Source organism: Oncorhynchus keta, chromosome 30, assembly GCF_023373465.1.
Source record: "Oncorhynchus keta strain PuntledgeMale-10-30-2019 chromosome 30, Oket_V2, whole genome shotgun sequence".
In the NCBI taxonomy this organism is placed as follows: Eukaryota; Metazoa; Chordata; class Actinopteri; order Salmoniformes; family Salmonidae; genus Oncorhynchus; species Oncorhynchus keta.
In genome coordinates this window covers 49,969,575-49,989,188 of record NC_068450.1, presented here as the reverse complement: position 1 = coordinate 49,989,188, position 19,614 = coordinate 49,969,575, and the positions used below count along the sequence as shown (strand labels likewise).

General features: G+C 44.9%; 2 protein-coding genes across 2 annotated transcripts in view; both read right to left on the bottom strand.

The window, feature by feature from the left end:
• Positions 1-442: 442 nt before the first annotated feature.
• LOC118363660 (A disintegrin and metalloproteinase with thrombospondin motifs 1-like) lies at positions 443-7,718 on the bottom strand. The gene is made up of 8 exons (XM_035744745.2): positions 6,583-7,718; positions 5,148-5,491; positions 4,770-4,902; positions 4,162-4,619; positions 3,481-3,667; positions 3,005-3,183; positions 2,628-2,803; positions 443-2,401 (listed from the first exon to the last, which is right to left on the bottom strand). Exons 1-8 carry the CDS (start codon positions 7,205-7,207, stop codon positions 1,663-1,665), a joined length of 2,841 nt encoding a protein of 946 aa, XP_035600638.1. The 5' UTR covers positions 7,208-7,718; the 3' UTR covers positions 443-1,662.
• A 3,386-nt stretch (positions 7,719-11,104) lies between these two features.
• The window catches only part of LOC118363659 (A disintegrin and metalloproteinase with thrombospondin motifs 5-like), a 30,506-nt gene continuing 21,996 nt past the window's right edge, over positions 11,105-19,614 (bottom strand). Inside the window, exons 7-8 of the mRNA XM_035744744.2 lie at positions 17,263-17,438; positions 11,105-14,388 (exon numbers count right to left, since the gene is read on the bottom strand). Coding sequence (XP_035600637.2) covers positions 13,725-14,388; positions 17,263-17,438 — 840 coding nt within the window. The 3' untranslated portion in view covers positions 11,105-13,724. The remainder of the gene's footprint in view (positions 14,389-17,262; positions 17,439-19,614) is intronic.

The following is a 19,614-nucleotide window of genomic DNA, read 5'->3' as shown; positions in this document are numbered from 1 at the left end:
GGTTCCTGCTGTCTATGTTATCTATTAATTCATTATAGACTAAAAGGCTAAACTGATACTACATCAGAGCCTGTATAGGAGTGCTGAGACCATAATGAATAAGATTACATGGACAGGGGGGACTGATTTGAGATTAGCATTCCTATCCTGAGACCCAGAGAAAGTCAGGAGGGGCCACTGAAACACTGCCATCCAGTGGATGATATGTTTATTACACACTGTCCATAAGAGAAATGTGATCAGACAATTAAGTATATATTGGGATTAGGTTTATTACACAAATCCGCCATCTATTTGCTGACGAGGGCCATGTTTGTGAGTGTGTGTGCACGCGCACAGAGTGGAATAAATTGAGGTGTGTGTATAGAGTCCGATATATTGAGGTGTGTGTGTGTGTATAGATGTGTAAGAATACCAAGACACACCACACATGACAACAGTATATAGGTCAACGTGATACTTTATTATTCATAAACCTAGGACCATATATATAATACTGTATAAATACTCTATATACTCTACATCCTTCTGTTATTTCAATATAATAACAAATAAAAATACAACAATAATAATAAAAGCAACAAGATTATACTTAACAACAATAAATAATGTTTGGATATTCTGTACAAAACGTCATCATAAAAAAAAAACCTTCTCGGAAGGCAGGAGAGACTTACTTATGAAGTAGTAGCAGGAGAGAAGCCACACACACAAACGCTTGCTCACACACCTCTTTGGTCTAGGACGGGGCGGAGTGATATGGCTTTGAAGTTGGTTTTGTTCAGTCCAGGATGCATCTTGAATAATAAGTGTATTGGAATGAGTCTATTGGGAGATTCTACTGGAATGTTAGCAGCACATATCAACTTTTTCAGGAATGACCGAAGTTGATTGAAATGAACTGTATTGAGTTAGTTTGGTTGCGTACAAAGTCGTATGGATTAGGAGGGACAATCCGGATTGTCTTTTGTTCAGCACCCTTTGAAACAGGAAGTGCCTCCAGCTGATACAGGAGTGTAATGTGTGGCAGTGAGACCATTCATTTGTTTCTAATACATATACATCCTCACCCCAAGGTAACCAATTCTGTACAGTGATACATATAGTCCCCCCCCCCAAGATGTCTGTCCAGTCCAGCTAGGACAGACTGCCCCCCACCCACACACACACACACGAACACAAGCATGCCATTGGCACCTAAAGCAGCATGCTTTTTCAAAAGAGAAGTGTCCATTAAAACTCTTCCTCCATCTCAGCTCCACTGACATGGGTGGGGGGTGGAGGGAGAAGGGCGCAGTGTGCCTGCAATGTGCCCCCGTGCCAGCCCAGCAGGCAACTGCACCAAGTCTATGCGGTGTTCTAGGGGTGGCAGTGCCACGGAGCAGACCCAAACAACACTAAAGTCTAACCTCAAAGTGGCTGGAGGGAGTTGAGAGAGATGTTGTTGGCTCTGCAGTATCAGTCAATCAGTTGGCCACTTTGGATCCATTGGACCCCAGAAAACACCCACGAAAGCACTCTGCTTGGGATGTAAACATTCTCCTGATAGGTCAATGTGTTTTCAGATGCAAAGTTCATGACGATATGGTTGTTTTAGTCTTTTTCTATCTTTCTTTCATGAGTTGTTCTTTAGGGACGTAATAATGAGGTGGGCTGACAAACTTAGCAGGTGCTCTGGTTGCACAAGTCCAGCAGTGGTCGAGGCCTGTCTTTATGGTCGCAGCTCTCGTGGGCGAGTGTACGCCCGTTGTGTCCCACGCAGCGTAGCGGCCGCTTGCGGAACCCGCGGCCACAGCTCTTGGAGCACACCGACCACTCCCCCAGGAACCACGAAGGACAGGGGTCTGGGGCGCAGGGGCATGAAGCCAACGGGCGCAGCTCTTCCGGGCACTCCCGCGATGGCCGCCCCTGGGGATCCAGACACAGCACCTCCCTCAGTTGAGTACCGCCCCCACAGCTCTGCGAGCATGGGCCCCACTCCCGCAGAGTCCACTCAGCTTCCCCCAGCTCCCGGATGGCATTGATGGACTGGCGGCGTGCCACCGTTCCGCCACTAGGTGACGCCAAAACGGGTCTTGGCGCAAAGTAGCTGTATTTGACACGGGGGCGGGGCGAGTCGCCTACAGACAACACCTGGATGGTCAGGGCCTCGGGGAGGGGCGAGAAGCTGCGTAGACGCTCCAGGGAGGCGGAGCTACCGCTGTATCGTAGCAAGGCCCCCTTGAGGGCGATGTCTGTTTCGAAAGTCATCAGCTTGTAGTCGCCGTTCAGGAGGTAGGTGCCGTCCTGGCGCAACACTGCCAGGTAGCTGTTGTCATGGCGACCCCCGCCGGGGGCACGTTGCTTCACGTCCAGGTGAGTGGCGCCAGCGGGGATGGTCACAACGTTCTGGTAACCAGGCCTGAGGGACAGAAACACACAAGGGTCAAACATAGCCACGGGTAAAAAGTTATGCATAAGTGTAAGAGTTAAGTCTAAGAGTAAGAGACTGTGGCAGTGCTAAGAGGTCTGATAGAGATAGATTCATTAGAGAAAGATAGGATTAAATATATTAAATGGGTTCAACTAGAAAACAGTCATTTAAAGTCAAAGATGGCTGTTTTGAGGTCATAGGTCATTGTTCTCACCTGGCACGCTCCAGGGCACCCGACACTTTCTTGCAGGTGGAGCCGTTGCCTCCGCACACGCTGCACTTGTCGAAGCGACGGCTGGAGCCGATGATTCGGTCACAGCCCGCCTTCACACACTGACCCTGCACACACACTGAGGTGGAGTCCGGGCTGCAGGGAGTACCGTCAGCCACCTGACAGTTGCAGAGAAACAGATGTTAGCCTAGTTAGCCAAGACAGCATTAGCTTAGCCTAGTTAGCCTAGAGACAGTGTTAGCCTAGTTAGCCTAGACAGAATTAGCCGAGTTAGCCTAGAAAGTGTTAGCTGGTCTAGCTAGCCTAGATAGTGTTTGTCTACATTTTTGCAAAAGTGTCTGTGGTGTGACCTGACTAACCTTTGGTTTCAGAATGAAGAAGTAGCCCGTGCCCTTGGCCAGGCAAACCAGCTTGCAGCGGTCTTTGGGTGAGACGCCGGCATATTTGGGAACCCACTCCACGCCCTCTCCCGAACCGAACGACACCTGTGCCGAAATATCGTTGTGGGCCAGACACTGCTCCTCGCGGAACGACAGACCTTTAGAGAAAGAGGGATGAAGAGAGAGAGAGAGAGGTGTGATATTCACTGTTCGTTTAGCTTGAGCATTATGTTTACTTTACAGTAGGCTGTGATATTCAAATATGGCTATTCTCGAATGTGTAGAAAGCATAAGTATGGGTACAATATGCAAGTCAGTGGCCTATGTGCCTAAATAAGGATGTATAATATCAAAGTATAAATATATGAATGTGTGTAATAAGAGTAATTAGTGTATTAGCTATGTAATAAGCATGAACTAAGTATGTAATAAGTGAGGCTAGTAGAGGCTCTTACCGTTGCTCTCAGGGCAGATCTCTGTGTTACAGGAGCGATATTGGATCCTCTTGCCCTCGCAGTACTTGCCCCCGTTTTTGGGCAGGGGGCTATCACAGTCCCTGAAGGAGTACTGCACCCCTCCGTTGCAGGTACGGGAGCAGTCTCCCCATGGTCCCCATACACCCCAGGCACCGTTGACTGAGGTCTGCAACAGGAGAGGACGCCATCGTTATTCATAGTCACAAACACTAGCCCATATAACATTTCAATAGTCCTATAGGTAGTCCTATAGCTAAAAAGCTAATAGTAACCTTCACTTAAGCCCCTATAACAGGGGTACTCAACTCTTACCCTATGAGGTAAGGAGCTTGCTGGTTTTCTGTTCTACCTGATAATGAATTGCACTCTCCTGGTGTCCCTGGTCTAAATCAGTCTCTGATAACAAGGGAACAATGAAAAATGCAGTGGAACTGGCTTCAAAGTCCAGATTTGAGTTTGAGGACCCTATAACATTTCAACACTCTAATAGCTAGCCTGATATTAAAAAATACATAACATTGGACCTAATCCAATGTAGCTAACACTAACCAATCCCAAAGCTGCATTATGCTTCCTTTCCCCCCAATGGACCAATCCCATCACTCCCATTGACTTTAAGACTTTGTCATAGGGCTATGTTATAACAGTCTTAACACCCACCTGGTGACGAGCGGCCTCCGTCTTGCTCAGACACTGTCCTGCCAGGCAGAAGCTGTCATGGCCACACAGCGTCCCATCCGCCCACGGGAAGTTCTTGGTCTGACAGACCAGAAGTCCGTTGGTTGTGGTCACTGTGCACCAGAGTGCCACACATGTGGTACTCAGGTCGGGACAGTGCTGTGACTCCTCCCCGAACGTCAGGCGACATTGGCGGTTGGCGTCGTACACGTTTCCGGGTAGCATGGCAGGGAGCGGCTGGGGCTTGTGGGGCTTGTCCAATAGGCACTGGCCGTGTCCGTTGTCCATGAAGGTGGTGACCATGAGGGCGGAGCATGGCGACCACGGCTGGAGTTGGTCCAGGTTGGACAGGGTGGATGCCATCATGTGCGAGCCCCAATGGTCACCGTTGACGCTGGCACACTGCTTGGAATCGTCGTGGGGCATGTTGAACACGTGGCCTAGAGCGCAAAAGATAGGGAAGAATGGAGAGAGGGGAGACAAGGGTTGGTTTGGGACTGAGAGAGGAGATGTGTACTGTGTGTGGCTAATGACCGAGATGTGAATATATGGCGCACATGTTTCAGCTTGGCATCAGGGTGGCATCTTACCGAGTTCATGTGCCACAGTGAATGCCGCCTGCAGCCCGTCGTCCTCGATGATGGAGCAGCTCCGCTCCGGATCGCACACCGTGCCCACATCCGCCATGCCTAGTGTGTCACAGGAGTGGGCGCCGCACAGGTCCTACAGGGGGTGAGAAGGGACAAAACACATCTGTCAAACTCACTGCTTTCCCACATACAGACACAAAACCGATATCATATAGCAGGACCTTGTTTCAAATCAAAAGTAGCACACTATATAGTGAATAGGGTGCCATTTGGGAAGCAGAATCAACCTTAGTAGTTGTGAAGGTGTTGCCTGTTACCACGGTAAACATTGGTGTAAAAACATTGCGAAAACAGTGCTAAAATGCAAAAGCAACATACCGTTCGCGTGAAGAGCACGGCCGTGTCGTAGTGCTCTGGGTGGCGGTCGCTGGGCGGGTTGTGCTGCCGCTGCCACTGGCAGAAGTTGCGGAGGGTCAGGGCAGCGTTAGACGACACCTGGGGGCCGCTCTCCTCCTCGTAAACCACCAGGAGCTTGACCACGGCTAGGCTGATGGAGTTGTGGATGGTGGGGTGGCGGTAGAGGCGCGATGCCACCGCCATGATGGTCAGCAGGTAGGGCTTGAGGCCGGCACCGTGGAACTCGGCCATGGACTGATCGGCCACGATCATGATCTCCACGAAGCGAGGCGTGGACACAAAGCGCTTTGACCTCTGGTGGTGGGCTGGATGGAAAGAGAGAAGAAGGGAGAGAGGTCAGACAAACTGGCCTAGAATCAGACTTTTAATACTGCTCTCTTGTGAGAGCCTGTTTTCTCTGGTTTAAATTGATGAACTGTTAGACATAAAGATGAAATGTCAAATTGCTTATGGCAAATATCTGGATAGTCACAAGAGGATTTATGTAAGTTGTACCATGTGATACTACAGGCCAATCACGGGTTTGTAGGCTACAAATGTGTATTTTCTAGGGCAGATGAAGAGCTACTGAGCACTGAGCAGATCATCTCTCCAGATGTGTTTGCTGGTTGGGTGACTCAGCAGCCCCTTACAAAAACTCACATGTATTTCACATGTGATTATTACATATGAAGTGTTCCAAAAACACATGTGGAAATTCACGGGATGTCTTACCGTCAGAGGACCTCTTCCTAATGACTACATTCCCAAATTGACTTTCACTATGCGGAAATTATGCGTGAGAGGGGGAAGAAAAAGAATTCTGGGAAAATGTCTTGACAGTGCTGACCTGTAACGTGCAGTACCAGGAGGCGGCGAGACTAGTTTCCACGTATCACCCCCACCAGCCCCCGTCCCAGGCCGGTACCTCCCTCCCTCATTCACTCCCCGCTCACTTCCTCCGAGCCTTACCCTCCCCCCTCTTGCCTGCGTATACTGTCAAAGCTGAGCCCATTCCCCGTTAACCCTCGTTGTGCACCGGTCAAATTATCGACTTATCCACCCTTACCTCAACATTTAAATATATAGCCTGCGCTGTGTAATTATTAGAGTCTCAGATGTTTGCGTAAAAGGGGTATTTTACGGATCACTCCAAGACAGAAGTTGAGGTAGTTTGGATAGACAAATCCTCCGTTCCAGGAATTGAAGCCCCAGGACACCGCGGGTACAGGAAACGGTCCAGAGTCCATTTCGTTTGCCATACATGATGTAGACACATAACACAACTAAGTGACTATGTGGAACAGCTTGGCTTACTGTTTTTCTTACTAAAAGACGTAGGCCTATGAATATGATCTAAAGTCAGCATATTCCGAAATGGATCCAAGTCAAAGGTTTCATAAGAGTTAATGCATACCTGGGTGGTCGGGGTTAGTGGTTCCGTGGTTTACTTTTGTCTCCTGATTCTCTGGCAACCTGTCCTCTTCCTCGTTGACCCCGCACTTTGAGCTGCTCTCCTCTGCAAAATATTCCCGACCTCTCCGGCGAATGAGGTGGAGGTCCCCATCCATAGGCTGGGCATCACTCGATTTATTGGGATGGATGAAGTACTCTTCACCTTGGAGGTAGAATCCGCCCCGCAGTCCGTGACACAGGTTGAGAGCAGCTGCGGAGTCCTCCTCCCCGTTCACCGTGCCCGAGAAGAAGCACTGAGTCTCGGCTGCACTGCTGTCAGATTCCCGCTGCGCCTGCGACTCCGGGCTTCCCACCACATGGAACACAAACCCAGGTGCCAGGAAGGTCTGATCCGGCTCTAGCTTCAAGACCACCCGTTTGCCAAATACGTCCAACCGGTAGACTCGCATCTCCGAGTCCTTTTCTCGCTCCTCTACTGAAAGGGTCCGGCCCTGCTCGGCATCCCTCTCGGGCCGAACCGGGTCGAGTCTGACCGGTACAACTGTACTTTCCTCCCATGTGCCGTGCGCCGCTCTCACGCACAGAGCCGTAATCAAACTGAACGAGACGCAAACGAACGACATCATATTCCGTGTCAAACCCTTCTAAGTGGAAGAGAAAACTATATTGAAGTGTCTGGCGGAAGCAAGTAAAATCCGTAAAAGACTCCACTAATAACTAAAAAACATCAGTCCAAGAACTAAAACACCTCCAGGAAATGAAGTAAGTCTAAAAAAAACTAAAACGGAAACAAATCCAGTGCAAAACCCATTCAAAATAGTCTACAGCTCAGACTTCATATATTGGTGCTTCAAGCTCGAGTCTTATATTATCTTGCTCGAAAAAAGCTCAGCAATAGATCAATTCCAACTCCTCGGAACGTTGGTGTTTCTTTCAGCCCTGTCTTGAATACTCAACAGCTGTTTGAGTTTCTATGTGACTTCGGGGCAGTAAATGTTTTCTACTGTGCCGTCTAGTTTCTGCTCATATTTCGCATTGAAGGTGGACAGACCCCGGCTCCCTATATATCCCCAAACTCGGGACCACCCCTTCCCGAAGCCGCTTTGATCTTTTAGAGGCAAAATATCGTGCGCAACAAAACGCAGACATAGAGACGTGCCATAATAATCAATCAATGTGGAGTGGGACGCGTTTGGCCCAGGAAACTTTTTTTCCCCTGCTCCGCTTGTAGGCGGGACTACAGCCCTCACTCCTCTCCCCATACCCCGTCCTCCCCCTAAATGTTCTCATCATTTACACTAAAAACTCTCATACTTTTCGTCCCTGCTACTTTTACGCGGTGCTCATATAGGCATATAGGCTCATATGGGCTATACCCACACGTTGAATGTAAATTATACTTCATGAGGGTAGAAGTGGTTTGGGTTGTGGCAGGGTTGTGGTGTCTGTGAAACTGGAGATCTGGGGATAGCATGTCAGACATGGCATCTATAGCACCGGGGCTCGATACCCGGAGGTTGGAGTCGTTTGCATCGCCGCAGAGTCAATCGAGCCGTGCGCCGTGGCGGCCTGGTGGGATTCCGTAGCTCTTCGGGGAGAGGGAGCGCAGAGGGGCTGGTGAGTTCTTAAGGTGGAATAGTCCCTTGGACGCATCTCCTCCACTCAACTCTCCGAGTCCGTGGCCCCTCTCCTTGGGCGGACACCCCCTCCCCTCCCAGCCCCCCCCCCCCAAACATATGGTGCAAACCGCATCACTTGTGTAAATCCAGAACTCTGGAACCTTCCCAAAATAATTATCGACGGATTATACTCGCCCCCTCCTAGTGACCGAGTAATTATTTATATAAGTATTATATATCACGTTTGAATAATGATACATGACACACCAATAAAATACAAAACCCAGCCGTGTCTATGTGTAGTAAGTCTATTTACATGTACATTTTAGTCTATTCACCCAGATGACAGGACAGACAAGTGGTACATACCGTATGGGAACAAAACGGGACGTCACAGGTACAGTGCAGGAACACCAATAGCCAAGGGAAAAGATCAAGAGATAAGATGGATAAAGTGCCATTCACGGTGGTCTCACCCTCTTAGTGAACTGCGAGTCTGTTATGAATATGGCCTGGCAAGTAGAGTATATGAGGGAAACATTTATAATCAATTCACTAAATGCGTTTTTAACGCATTAGTTGGAGTCCACATCATGCTAATTTAACTTACCATTTCGAGGGGAGAAGCGTGATGGGCCACCTTAAACGCAACAGGTCGGGGAGAGGGAATTAGTTGTCGTGACATAGTTCTCCAACAGATGTCAGGCGTGAACCGTGGAAAAAGTATCAAAGGACAATGGCTATGGCTCCACTACTGCCATAAATCACATCATGCTAATTTGGACATGGCACATGCTATTTGTGTGCATTGCATGTCACACATGTAAGGGACAAAAATATGAATTGGCTGTATGTAAGATTATAACTTCTATCTTTATTAACCCAGTTATGGAGTCCTTAGGGATTCTAAATCATGCCCAAAAGGGCCACAAAATGAACAGGGCCATGATACCACCCTCAACTGTACACTTCTGTGGCATAGGAGGGCATTTAGTCCCAATTCTTGTTGAAGGGTCATTGATTGCCAAATCCAGTATCGATGAATTCATTATGTATTACGAATAACATCTTGTCCTGTATGCCTCAGTTGGTAGAGCATGGCACTTGCAACAACAGGATTTGGGGTTCAAATCCCGGGGCCACCCACACAAAAAAATGTATACATATGAAACTATAAGTCGCTTTGGATAAAAGAGTCTGCTTGATGGCATATATGGACATGACACCTCTGCTGTCTCTAAATGTCTTATTCTGAGGTCCAATGTTATTTTGGGATCACAAGTGAAGGCAATAGGTTGTTGTTGTTGTTGTTGTTGTTTTTATTGGGTATTACATTTAGGCACAGAAAAGGGTTTGCAAGGCGTAGTCATATAGTATTATTGTGTAATGTGAAGATCATTTCTTGGTTACAAAAGCCCTATAGCCTGCAGATGGCAGCACAACATCACATTTGAATTCAGTGTTCTGACTTCAGTACCACAGGACAATGCAAACACTCGACAGGCCACATAGGGACTTACAGTGACTCTACAGCACTCTTACTAGTCCCTAGAAAGGAGCAATAAATTACACTAGAACATAGTGAACATATCAGCAATAGGGGCAATCTGGGATTGCTACATCAATTTTTCAACTTTTAAATGACTGATCACTGAACCCCATATTGCCCCTGTGAAGGGAGACAGGGCTATTATATAATAGCATATTCAGCTACACCATGATTGTTGTACATATATCAGTTTCTTAAGGGAGTAACAGTTATTACGCTATCTTAGTGGACAAGTCATACGGAGAGATGGAGTTTACTACACAACATTTAGCACGCATATTCATTTATATGAGGGCGTGAAGGTACACTACATCCCCATTGGCTATAAAAAGGAATGAATGTCACTACATTCTAGAGTGTGTGTGTGTGTGTGTGTGTCAAATCTGACGTTTGCACTTTTGCATATCAAACTCCATCCGCCGCTACTCATCATGGAGCAGTTAATACAGTAGTCCCTGTGCCCTTTTGATGTCTTCTTAATAGCAACAGGGTAAACACACGCACGCAAGCCAGCACTGCACACACGCACCACTTCTACTCTCATCTGACCTGGGATTGAGGTACAATGATCTATTATCGTAATCATCATCAATCGCGTAGTGAACAAGTTAAAGACAACACCTTAGTAAATGCAGGTATATGAGGTACAGCCATTGAATAATGAGAAGGGAAGAGCAAGGGTATGGTCTTCCCTGAACTCCATGAGGTGAGGGTGACACTAAACAATAGCCAACTAGGTTTTTATGTTAATTTTCTTAACTGTGACTTATGCTGTGAATTATAATGGTTATACTTTCATCACCTATCAGTAGTTTTCCCTCTTCTTCACAAAGAGTGGAAATGGTCTTTGAGTTCTTCTCTCCTTGAGGTTATACTGTTGCTGTTATACTGTTGTAGATCGGTGTAGTCTGGCTGTCCGTCTCCATCGTCCATTCCAATTCACAAAATGAAAAATGCCATTCATTGTCATTGAAGAGATTATTTAATGTTTGAACTGGGATTTTAAATCAGTTCCTGAATGGACTGATTACCGTACGTTCCATTTGACCCGAGTGCATTGTCACATGCTCTAACAGGAGTAGTTTTGATCACATTGTCATGGGGCACAACTTTCACTGGAACAACTGTATGCATGGTTTCATGACCATAGGCCATAATCTAACAAGACCTGGCAACAAGGCTTTATCCTCTTGTATGTAATGTAAAAAGGCTGAATGAGAGGGAAAGAGAGAGAGAAGATGCTTTTCTACTTTAATTCAAGTCGCCCTTTCAAAAGATGTTTCGTACCCCAAGGGTCTTTCCTAGTAAAATTTTAAAAAGTTCTGAACACGTCCAATAAATGAATGAAACAGACAGAGCTTTTAAAAATATACATTTAATGTACATATATTCATGTAGATGACTAGAAAATACACTTTTCTTAAAAATGATTTATTCTGCACAGTCATATTCTTAGTTAAATAGTAAATATGATACAACATTGCCATTATAATAAATAAATTCATCACGTTTTATTTCACATACCAGTTGTACAAACAATAAATTACAAGTTCAGTGCTGTGTTTCTGTCGTTCAACGAAAGGGTCTTTTCCCATGGGAAGTGTCAAACAGTAATACATATACAGTATGTGTGTGTGTTTGTATGCGTGTGGTTTAATTTTCTTTCCATATTTATGTGTGTGTGCAAAATGTATTCTGTACATATGTGATATTGGTGTTTATATCTAAATGTGTAATTAAGTAATGTGGGGGTGTTGTGTATTCTTTATGTGAATGTGTGTCTGTGCCTGTGTATGAGAAACAGGGAGTTGTGCCTATGTGGCAAGAGCCCATATGTATCCAGTATAATGCATGTCTATCATCACTCTTGAAAAGGTGTGTGATATAGCATTACAAGCTCATGAGGGATAGAGGTATGACGGAGAATGGATGGTAGTGGATGTGAGAGTGAGTGAAAGACTGAGTGTGAGAAATGGTTGTTGTTAAACAAGAAACAAGAATGTGTCAATATGTTGAATGAGAGATGGAGAGGGTGAGCGAGTGAGAGAGAGATAGAGAGAAAGAGCGAGCGAGCTGTAGAAGTGTATTTGGTCAGGTATGACTGGGATAGTTTCCCTCTTGCTGTATTTGCGAGTATCCAGTGCACACATTGTCATACTAGCAATCATTTATTTTTTTCCTAGACAGACAGACAGACAGACAGACAGACAGACAGACAGACAGACAGACAGACAGACAGACAGACAGACAGACAGACAGACAGACATGGAGAGCAAATGGTAGCGACCTTCTAGCACCCGCATAGTGATACAAATGGAACTGAGGGTTAAAGTCCATTAAAAGAGTTTAGGACACTGAATATGACAAAAACACTATATGTCCACACTTGTATGTTTACAACACACACACACACACACACACACACACACACACACACACACACACACACACACACACACACACACACACACACACACACACACACACACACACACACACACACACACACACACACACACACACACACACACACACACACAAATGTCAAGCTTAGCCCCACACATGATGTAATCCCATAAAATTACAACCTTTAACCTCCACAAAGGTCAGAGTTGAAGGGTCACCATGGTCTTTTGGCCCAGGGTCACTCTATAGGTGTCACTGGTCATTGGCAGTTGGTAGTGCTGAGCGATTAGTGCTTTTTGAGGTCGGTTCGGTTTTGGTTCGATTATTAAAATATCAATATTTTACAAATATATTAAATGCACTATGCATTATGTGGGTTTAATGCTGTAACAACATTTATTCACATTACTTTAATAAAATATTTCAGTTGTTTTTATTACATTTGTTTAATTTTATGATGGCTATGATGTCTGACAAAATCAGTATTTTAGTAGTTCTTAAAAGTAAAATATGCTGCTGAATACCAACTATCAACCACTTAGATTATGCATTTTCAGGTAGAGATACTTCGCAAAGTAACTGCTCTCTATCCCTCTCGATCGCACATTCTTCTGTACTAACCTAATGAAGCAGGCATAAAAGAAAGACACAGACCGGACAAGTACGCACGCAATCGATTATCATCATTGTAGTTAATTAGCATATTTTCTGCACTAAATTATTTCGAATATTGGCCTGTTGGAAACTACAACTCCCTACAACTACATCGCATAGTTCAGGATTCAGTTGATTTATTTCTAGAGAAACTGCCCAATGTACGCATTGACTTCAGAGAAAAAAACATAACTAAATAGAATTCAAATAATTGAAACGAAGTCTGTCAATTAGTTGTTTAAAAACCAAAATAATAAACACAATTTAGGTTAATCGCTCAGCACTAGCTGTTGGGCACAACTCTGCCCCAACTCACTCCATCACTGTGTGTCCATTTTCTGACCTGGGATGTTTGCAGTGCGGTTCAACCCCATTTCTGAACTGGTTACAGTACGGATTGGTTGCTCTTGCTTGTGCCCCCAGCCTACTTCCTGGTCCGCAATCCAAACAGGAAATTGGATAGACCAATCGTATGTGGAGAATCGGCCGTGGGAGGAGCAAGAAGAAATAGGGGACCCCGAAGGGAAGTGGAGAAAAAGTACCACGCAACAGACTAGTACGGAGGCCCATTGTCCAGAGGTGTGCAGTCACACAAGACAAAGTGACAAAGCGGACAATCATGAAAAACCCACAGTAGCAAGAACATACAGAAAAGCAAACAAAATGTGTCATTAACAGAGGAATACAAACAAAACCTTCAGATAGAGGAGGGATTTGGCAAGTGGGTGGTTGTTGATTGGGCGGCTGCACTATTCGGAAGTGTCCAAATGTATCCGTCGTATGTCTGTAGCTATGCCAAGCAGGGCCTGGCATAGTAGGTTGGTGGTAAAGGAAGAGGAGGGGTTGACTGTCAATAACCAGTGTCTCTGTCTGTGTGTACCCCCTACTTTCAGGGGAGTCTAGTTTCTGGTCCTTTCAACACTTTTTCACTAGGCATTGTTTGAAGGCGGAGGGGCGGTCGCCCAGAAGGCAACCCTTGGCCAGCTTGGCCTGCGGGTCCTTGCACTGCACCGTGCGGCTCTGCCAGCCCGTGTCACAAGTCCTGGAGCAGATCATCCAGGGGCCAGTCACCCACTGGGGCCCAGAGGCCACCGTCGACACCCCTGGGGCTGTAGAGAGAGCCATGGCCGAAAACGGGGCCGATGTGGTTCTGCTGCTTGATCTTGTAGAGGTGGTTGTTGTAGTAGTGGTGGATGTGGTTGTGGAGGTTTGCGGGGGAGGTGGCGGTGGTGGAGCCAAAACCCGACGGGGCATGAAGAAACTGTAGCGGATATCCAGGGGCCTCTTGGAGTCCGTGGCCAGAATCTGAACTGTAAGGGCCTCTCTGAGGGCCCCAGGGCCCATGCTGTGTAGCCACTCATCCCGCTGGCTCCAGCCACTGTAGTTGAGCACCGAGCCGTTGAGGGGGATGACTGTCTCTGAGGTAGAGATCATGAATTTGCCGTTGAGGAGGTAGTCGCCACCAGGACGACGCAGGGCCAGGTAGGCTGTGTACCGGGGCTGATCCTTGGGCTTGTGCTGGCGGACCTTGATGTGGGTGGAGCCCTCTGGGATCTTCACAACGTCTGTGTAGCCCTTACTGCATGGGGGAGGGAGAGAGGGGAGAAAGCAGATACAGGAGAGTGTTTTACAGGAGATAATTTTACAAACTGACTCATTGGAAAGGTGGCATCCTATGATGGTGCCACGTTGAAAGTCACTGCACTCTTCAGTATGGCCATTCTACTGTCAATGTTTGTCTATGGAGATTGCATAGCTGTGTGCTCAATTTTATAAACTTGTCAGCAACGGGTGTGGTTGAAATAGCAGAATTCACTCATTTGAAGGGGTGTATAATATAGTGTATGTCTATCTTCACCATTAGAAGATGTGATTTAGAATGACAAACTCTTGACGTACAGTGAAAAGAAAAAGTATGAGAACCCTTTGGAATTACCTGGATTTATGCAGAAATTGGTCATCAAATTTGATCTGATCTTCATCTGAGCCACAACTATAGACAAACATAGTGTGCTTAAACTAATAACTCACAAATTATTGTATTTTTTCTTGTCTATAATGTATACATCATTTAAACATTCACAGTGTAGTTTGGAAAAGATATGTGAAACCCAAGGCTAATAACTTCTCCAAAAGCTAATTGGAGTCAGGAGTCAACTAACCCGGAGGCCAATCAATGAGACGAGATTGGAGATCTTGGTTAGGGCTGCCTTGCCCTATAAAAAACACTCAAAAAATTTGAGTTTGCTATTCACAAGAAGCATTGCCTGATGTGAGCCATGCCTCGAGCAAAAGAGATCTCAGAAGATCTAAGATTAAGAATTTTTGACTTGCATAAAGCTGGAAAGGGTTACAAAAGTATCTCTAAAAGCCTTGATGTTCACACGGTAAGTCAAATTGTCTATAAATGGAGAAAGTTCAGCACTGCTGCTGAAGGAGTGGCAGTCCTGCAAAGATGACTACAAGAGCAGAAGAAGAAGAAAATACAAAAAAAGAAGAAAATACACCTTCTGGAGAGGCCCAGTCAAAGTCCTGACCTCAATCCGATTGAGATGCTGTGGCATGACCTCAAGAGAACAGTTCACACCAGACATCCCAAGAATATTGCTGAACTGGAACAGTTTTGTACAGAGGAATGGTCTAAAATTCGTCCTGACTGGTATGCAGGTCTGATCCGCAACTACAGAAAATGTTTGGTTGAGGTTATTACTGCCAAAGGAGGGTCAACCGGTTATTAAATCCAAGTTCACATACCTTTCCCACCCTGCACTGTGAATGTTTACACGGTGTGTTCAATAAGTGTGTTATTAGTTGAAACCGACTGTGTTTGTCTATTGTTGTGACCTAGATGAAGATCAGATCAAATTTTAGGACCAATTTATACAGAAATCCAGGTATTTCCAAAGGGTTCAAACTTTTTCTTGCCACTGTATAGGGAGATGAGGGAGAAGGGTGGATGTGAGAGGGAGTGAAAGAGTGAGTGTGCGAAATGTATATCTGTAAAACCTGTTGGTACTAGGGGGCAGTATTTTCATTTTTGGAAAAAAAAACGTTCCCGTATTAAACAGGATATTTTGTCAGGAAAAGATGCTAGAATATGCATATAATTGACAGCTTTCGATAGAAAACACTCTAACGTTTCCAAAACTGTAAAGATATTGTCTGTGTGTATAACAGAACTGATGTTGCAGGCGAAAGCCTGAGAAAAATCCAATCCGGAAGTGCCCCAGGTTTTGAAAGCGCTGCGTTCCAATGACTCCATATTTGGCTGTGAATGTACCATCAACGAGCTTACGCTTTCTACGTATTCCCCAAGGTGTCTCCAGCATTGTGACGTAGTTTTACGCATTTCTGATGAAGAATAGCCGTAGGCGTCCACATTGCGTAAGTGGTCACATGGTGGCTCCGAGACAGATTCTCACGTAAAATACAGAGGTAGCCATTACTCCAATCGGTTCTAGTGAAAAACGAATTGTCCCGACGGAAATATTATCGAATAGATATTAGAAAAACACCTTGAGGATGGATTCTAAACAACGTTTGCCATGTTTCTGTCGATATTATGGAGCTAATTTGGAATATTTTTTCGGCGTTGTGGTGACCGCAATTTCCGGGCGATTTCTCAGCCAAATGTGAAGAACAAACGGAGCTGTTTCACCTACAAAAATAATATTTTGGGAAAAAATGAACTTTGGCTATCAACCTGGGAGTCTCGTGAGGGAAAACATCCGAAGTTCATCAAAGGTAAGCGATTTAATTTGATTGCTTTTCTGATTTCCGTGACAAGGTTGCCTGCTGCTAGCAAGGCATAATGCTATGCTAGGTTATGATAAACTTACACAAATGCTTGTCTAGCATTGGCTGTAAAGCATATTTTGAAAATCTGAGATGACAGGGTGATTAACAAAAGGCTAAGCTGTGTTCCAATATATTTCACTTGTGATTTTCATGAATAGGAATATTTTCTAGGAAGATTTATGTCCGTTGCGTTATGCTAATTTGTGTCAGGCAATGATTACGCTCCCGGATCCGTGTTTGAGAGTCACAAGAAGTTTTAAGAAGAATGTGTCAATGTGTCGAATGAAAGCTGTCTTTCTCTCCAATCTATAGACCATTCCTTCAAATGTACTAAAGATGTACAGATGTGTTAAAATACAGTTTACTCGCACACTTTCACTTTACAATTGTGTGTAACGGAACGGAATGTTTTTAATTTTCAAAATGGTTTGAACGGCTATTTTTACCTATATGCACCTGCAACTTACTACAGGTGAGAGAAATTACACAATTAACAAGAATCATTGCCTCCAAACAAATTATTTTGAATAATTAAGTAAAGGCCATTTTTGATTTTGATTTGGTATTTTCTTGGTGCTGCGCATCTGACGTGAAGTGAAGTGTTTTTTTCAGAAGTGTTTTTTCAATTTCAGTGTGTGTATGTGTATTCCCTTACCTCATCTTGGTGAAGTTGCCTATCACTCTGATGCAGCCGGTGCTGTCCCCTCCACAGATGCCACACTTGTCAAACTGCAGCTTGGAGCCGATGATGCCATCACAGCCGGTACGTACACACTTGCCCTTCACACACACTGAGCTGCTGTACGGTCGACATTCTGTCCCGTCCACCACCTGGAGAAGGAGATATTAGCATATTGGTTGTTGGTTGAGGCTCGCCTCGTAGGAGATTGTTGCTGATTACTGCCGAGGGGTGGTGGTCTCACAGGCGCTTATAGCTGCAGAAGCATTACCCAGGTGGGTGCTACAGATTTGGTGGTAGATGTTTTAGACTACCTACAAAGGAGGAGTAGCTGTGAACTTCAATGACAAGAGACTGTTATTTTTCTCTCGCTGGCTGTATGATGAACTATCGACGCCACCTGCACTCAACTCTACTTTACTGAACTGCGTCATTATTTATCTGTGGTAGACCATCTCCCTGAAATATATATTTTTAAAGCGACTTTGAGATTCTGTATGAATAGCGGTACATAAAATAAATCTATCATCTTCATCATCATCATCATGGGTATATTATCATGTACAGTGCCTTCAGAAAGTATTCACACCCCTTGACTTTTTACATTTTTTTGTTGTGTTATACAGCCTGATCACACACAATACCCCATAATGTCAAAGTGGAATTTTGTTTGTAGAACATTTTTTAAATTAAAACAATTAAAAGCTGAAATGTCTTGAGTCAATAAATATTCAACCCCTTTGTTATGGCAAGCTGAAATAAGTTCAGGAGTAAAAAATAGCTTAAAACACATAAGTTGCATGGACTCATTCTGTGTTCAATAATAGTGGTTAATATGACTTTTGAATGACTAACCCATCACTGTACCCCACACATACAATTACAGTGCCTTGCGAAAGTATTCGGCCCCCTTGAACTTTGCGACCTTTTGCCACATTTCAGGCTTCAAACATAAAGATATAAAACTGTATTTTTTTGTGAAGAATCAACAACAAGTGGGACACAATCATGAAGTGGAACGACATTTATTGGATATTTCAAACTTTTTTAACAAATCAAAAACTGAAAAATTGGGAGTGCAAAATTATTCAGCCCCCTTAAGTTAATACTTTGTAGCGCCACCTTTTGCTGCGATTACAGCTGTAAGTCGCTTGGGGTATGTCTCTATCTGTTTTGCACATCGAGAGACTGAATTTTTTTCCCATTCCTCCTTGCAAAACAGCTCGAGCTCAGTGAGGTTGGATGGAGAGTATTTGTGAACAGCAGTTTTCAGTTCTTTCCACAGATTCTCGATTGGATTCAGGTCTGGACTTTGACTTGGCCATTCTAACACCTGGATATGTTTATTTTTGAACCATTCCATTGTAGATTTTGCTTTATGTTTAGGATCATTGTCTTGCTGGAAGACAAATCTCCGTCCCAGTCTCAGGTCTTTTGCAGACTCCATCAGGTTTTCTTCCAGAATGGTCCTGTATTTGGCTCCATCCATCTTCCCATCAATTTTAACCATCTTCCCTGTCCCTGCTGAAGAAAAGTAGGCCCAAACCATGATGCTGCCACCACCATGTTTGACAGTGGGGATAGGGTGTTCAGGGTGATGATCTGTGTTGCTTTTAGGCCAAACATATCGTTTTGCATTGTTGCCAAAAAGTTCACTTTTGGTTTCATCTCACCAGAGCACCTTCTTCCACATGTTTGGTGTGTCTCCCAGGTGGCTTGTGGCAAACTTTAAACAACACTTTTTATGGATATCTTTAAGAAATGGCTTTCTTCTTGCCACTCTTCCATGAAGGCCAGATTTGTGCAATATACGACTGATTGTTGTCCTATGGACAGTCTCCCACCTCAGCTGTAGATATCTGCAGTTCATCCAGAGTGATCATGGGCCTCTTGGCTGCATCTCTGATCAGTCTTCTCCTTGTATGAGCTGAAAGTTTAGAGGGACGGCAAGGTCTTGGTAGATTTGCAGTGGTCTGATACTCCTTCCATTTCAATATTATCGCTTGCACAGTGCTCCTTGGGATGTTTAAAGCTTGGGAAATCTTTTTGTATCCAAATCCGGCTTTAAACTTCTTCACAACAGTATCTCGGACCTGCCTGGTGTGTTCCTTGTTCTTCATGATGCTCTCTGCGCTTTTAACGGACCTCTGAGACTATCACAGTGCAGGTGCATTTATACGGAGACTTGATTACACACAGGTGGATTGTATTTATCATCATTAGTCATTTAGGTCAACATTGGATCATTCAGAGATCCTCACCGAACTTCTGGAGAGAGTTTGCTACACTGAAAGTAAAGGGGCTGAATCATTTTGCACGCCCAATTTT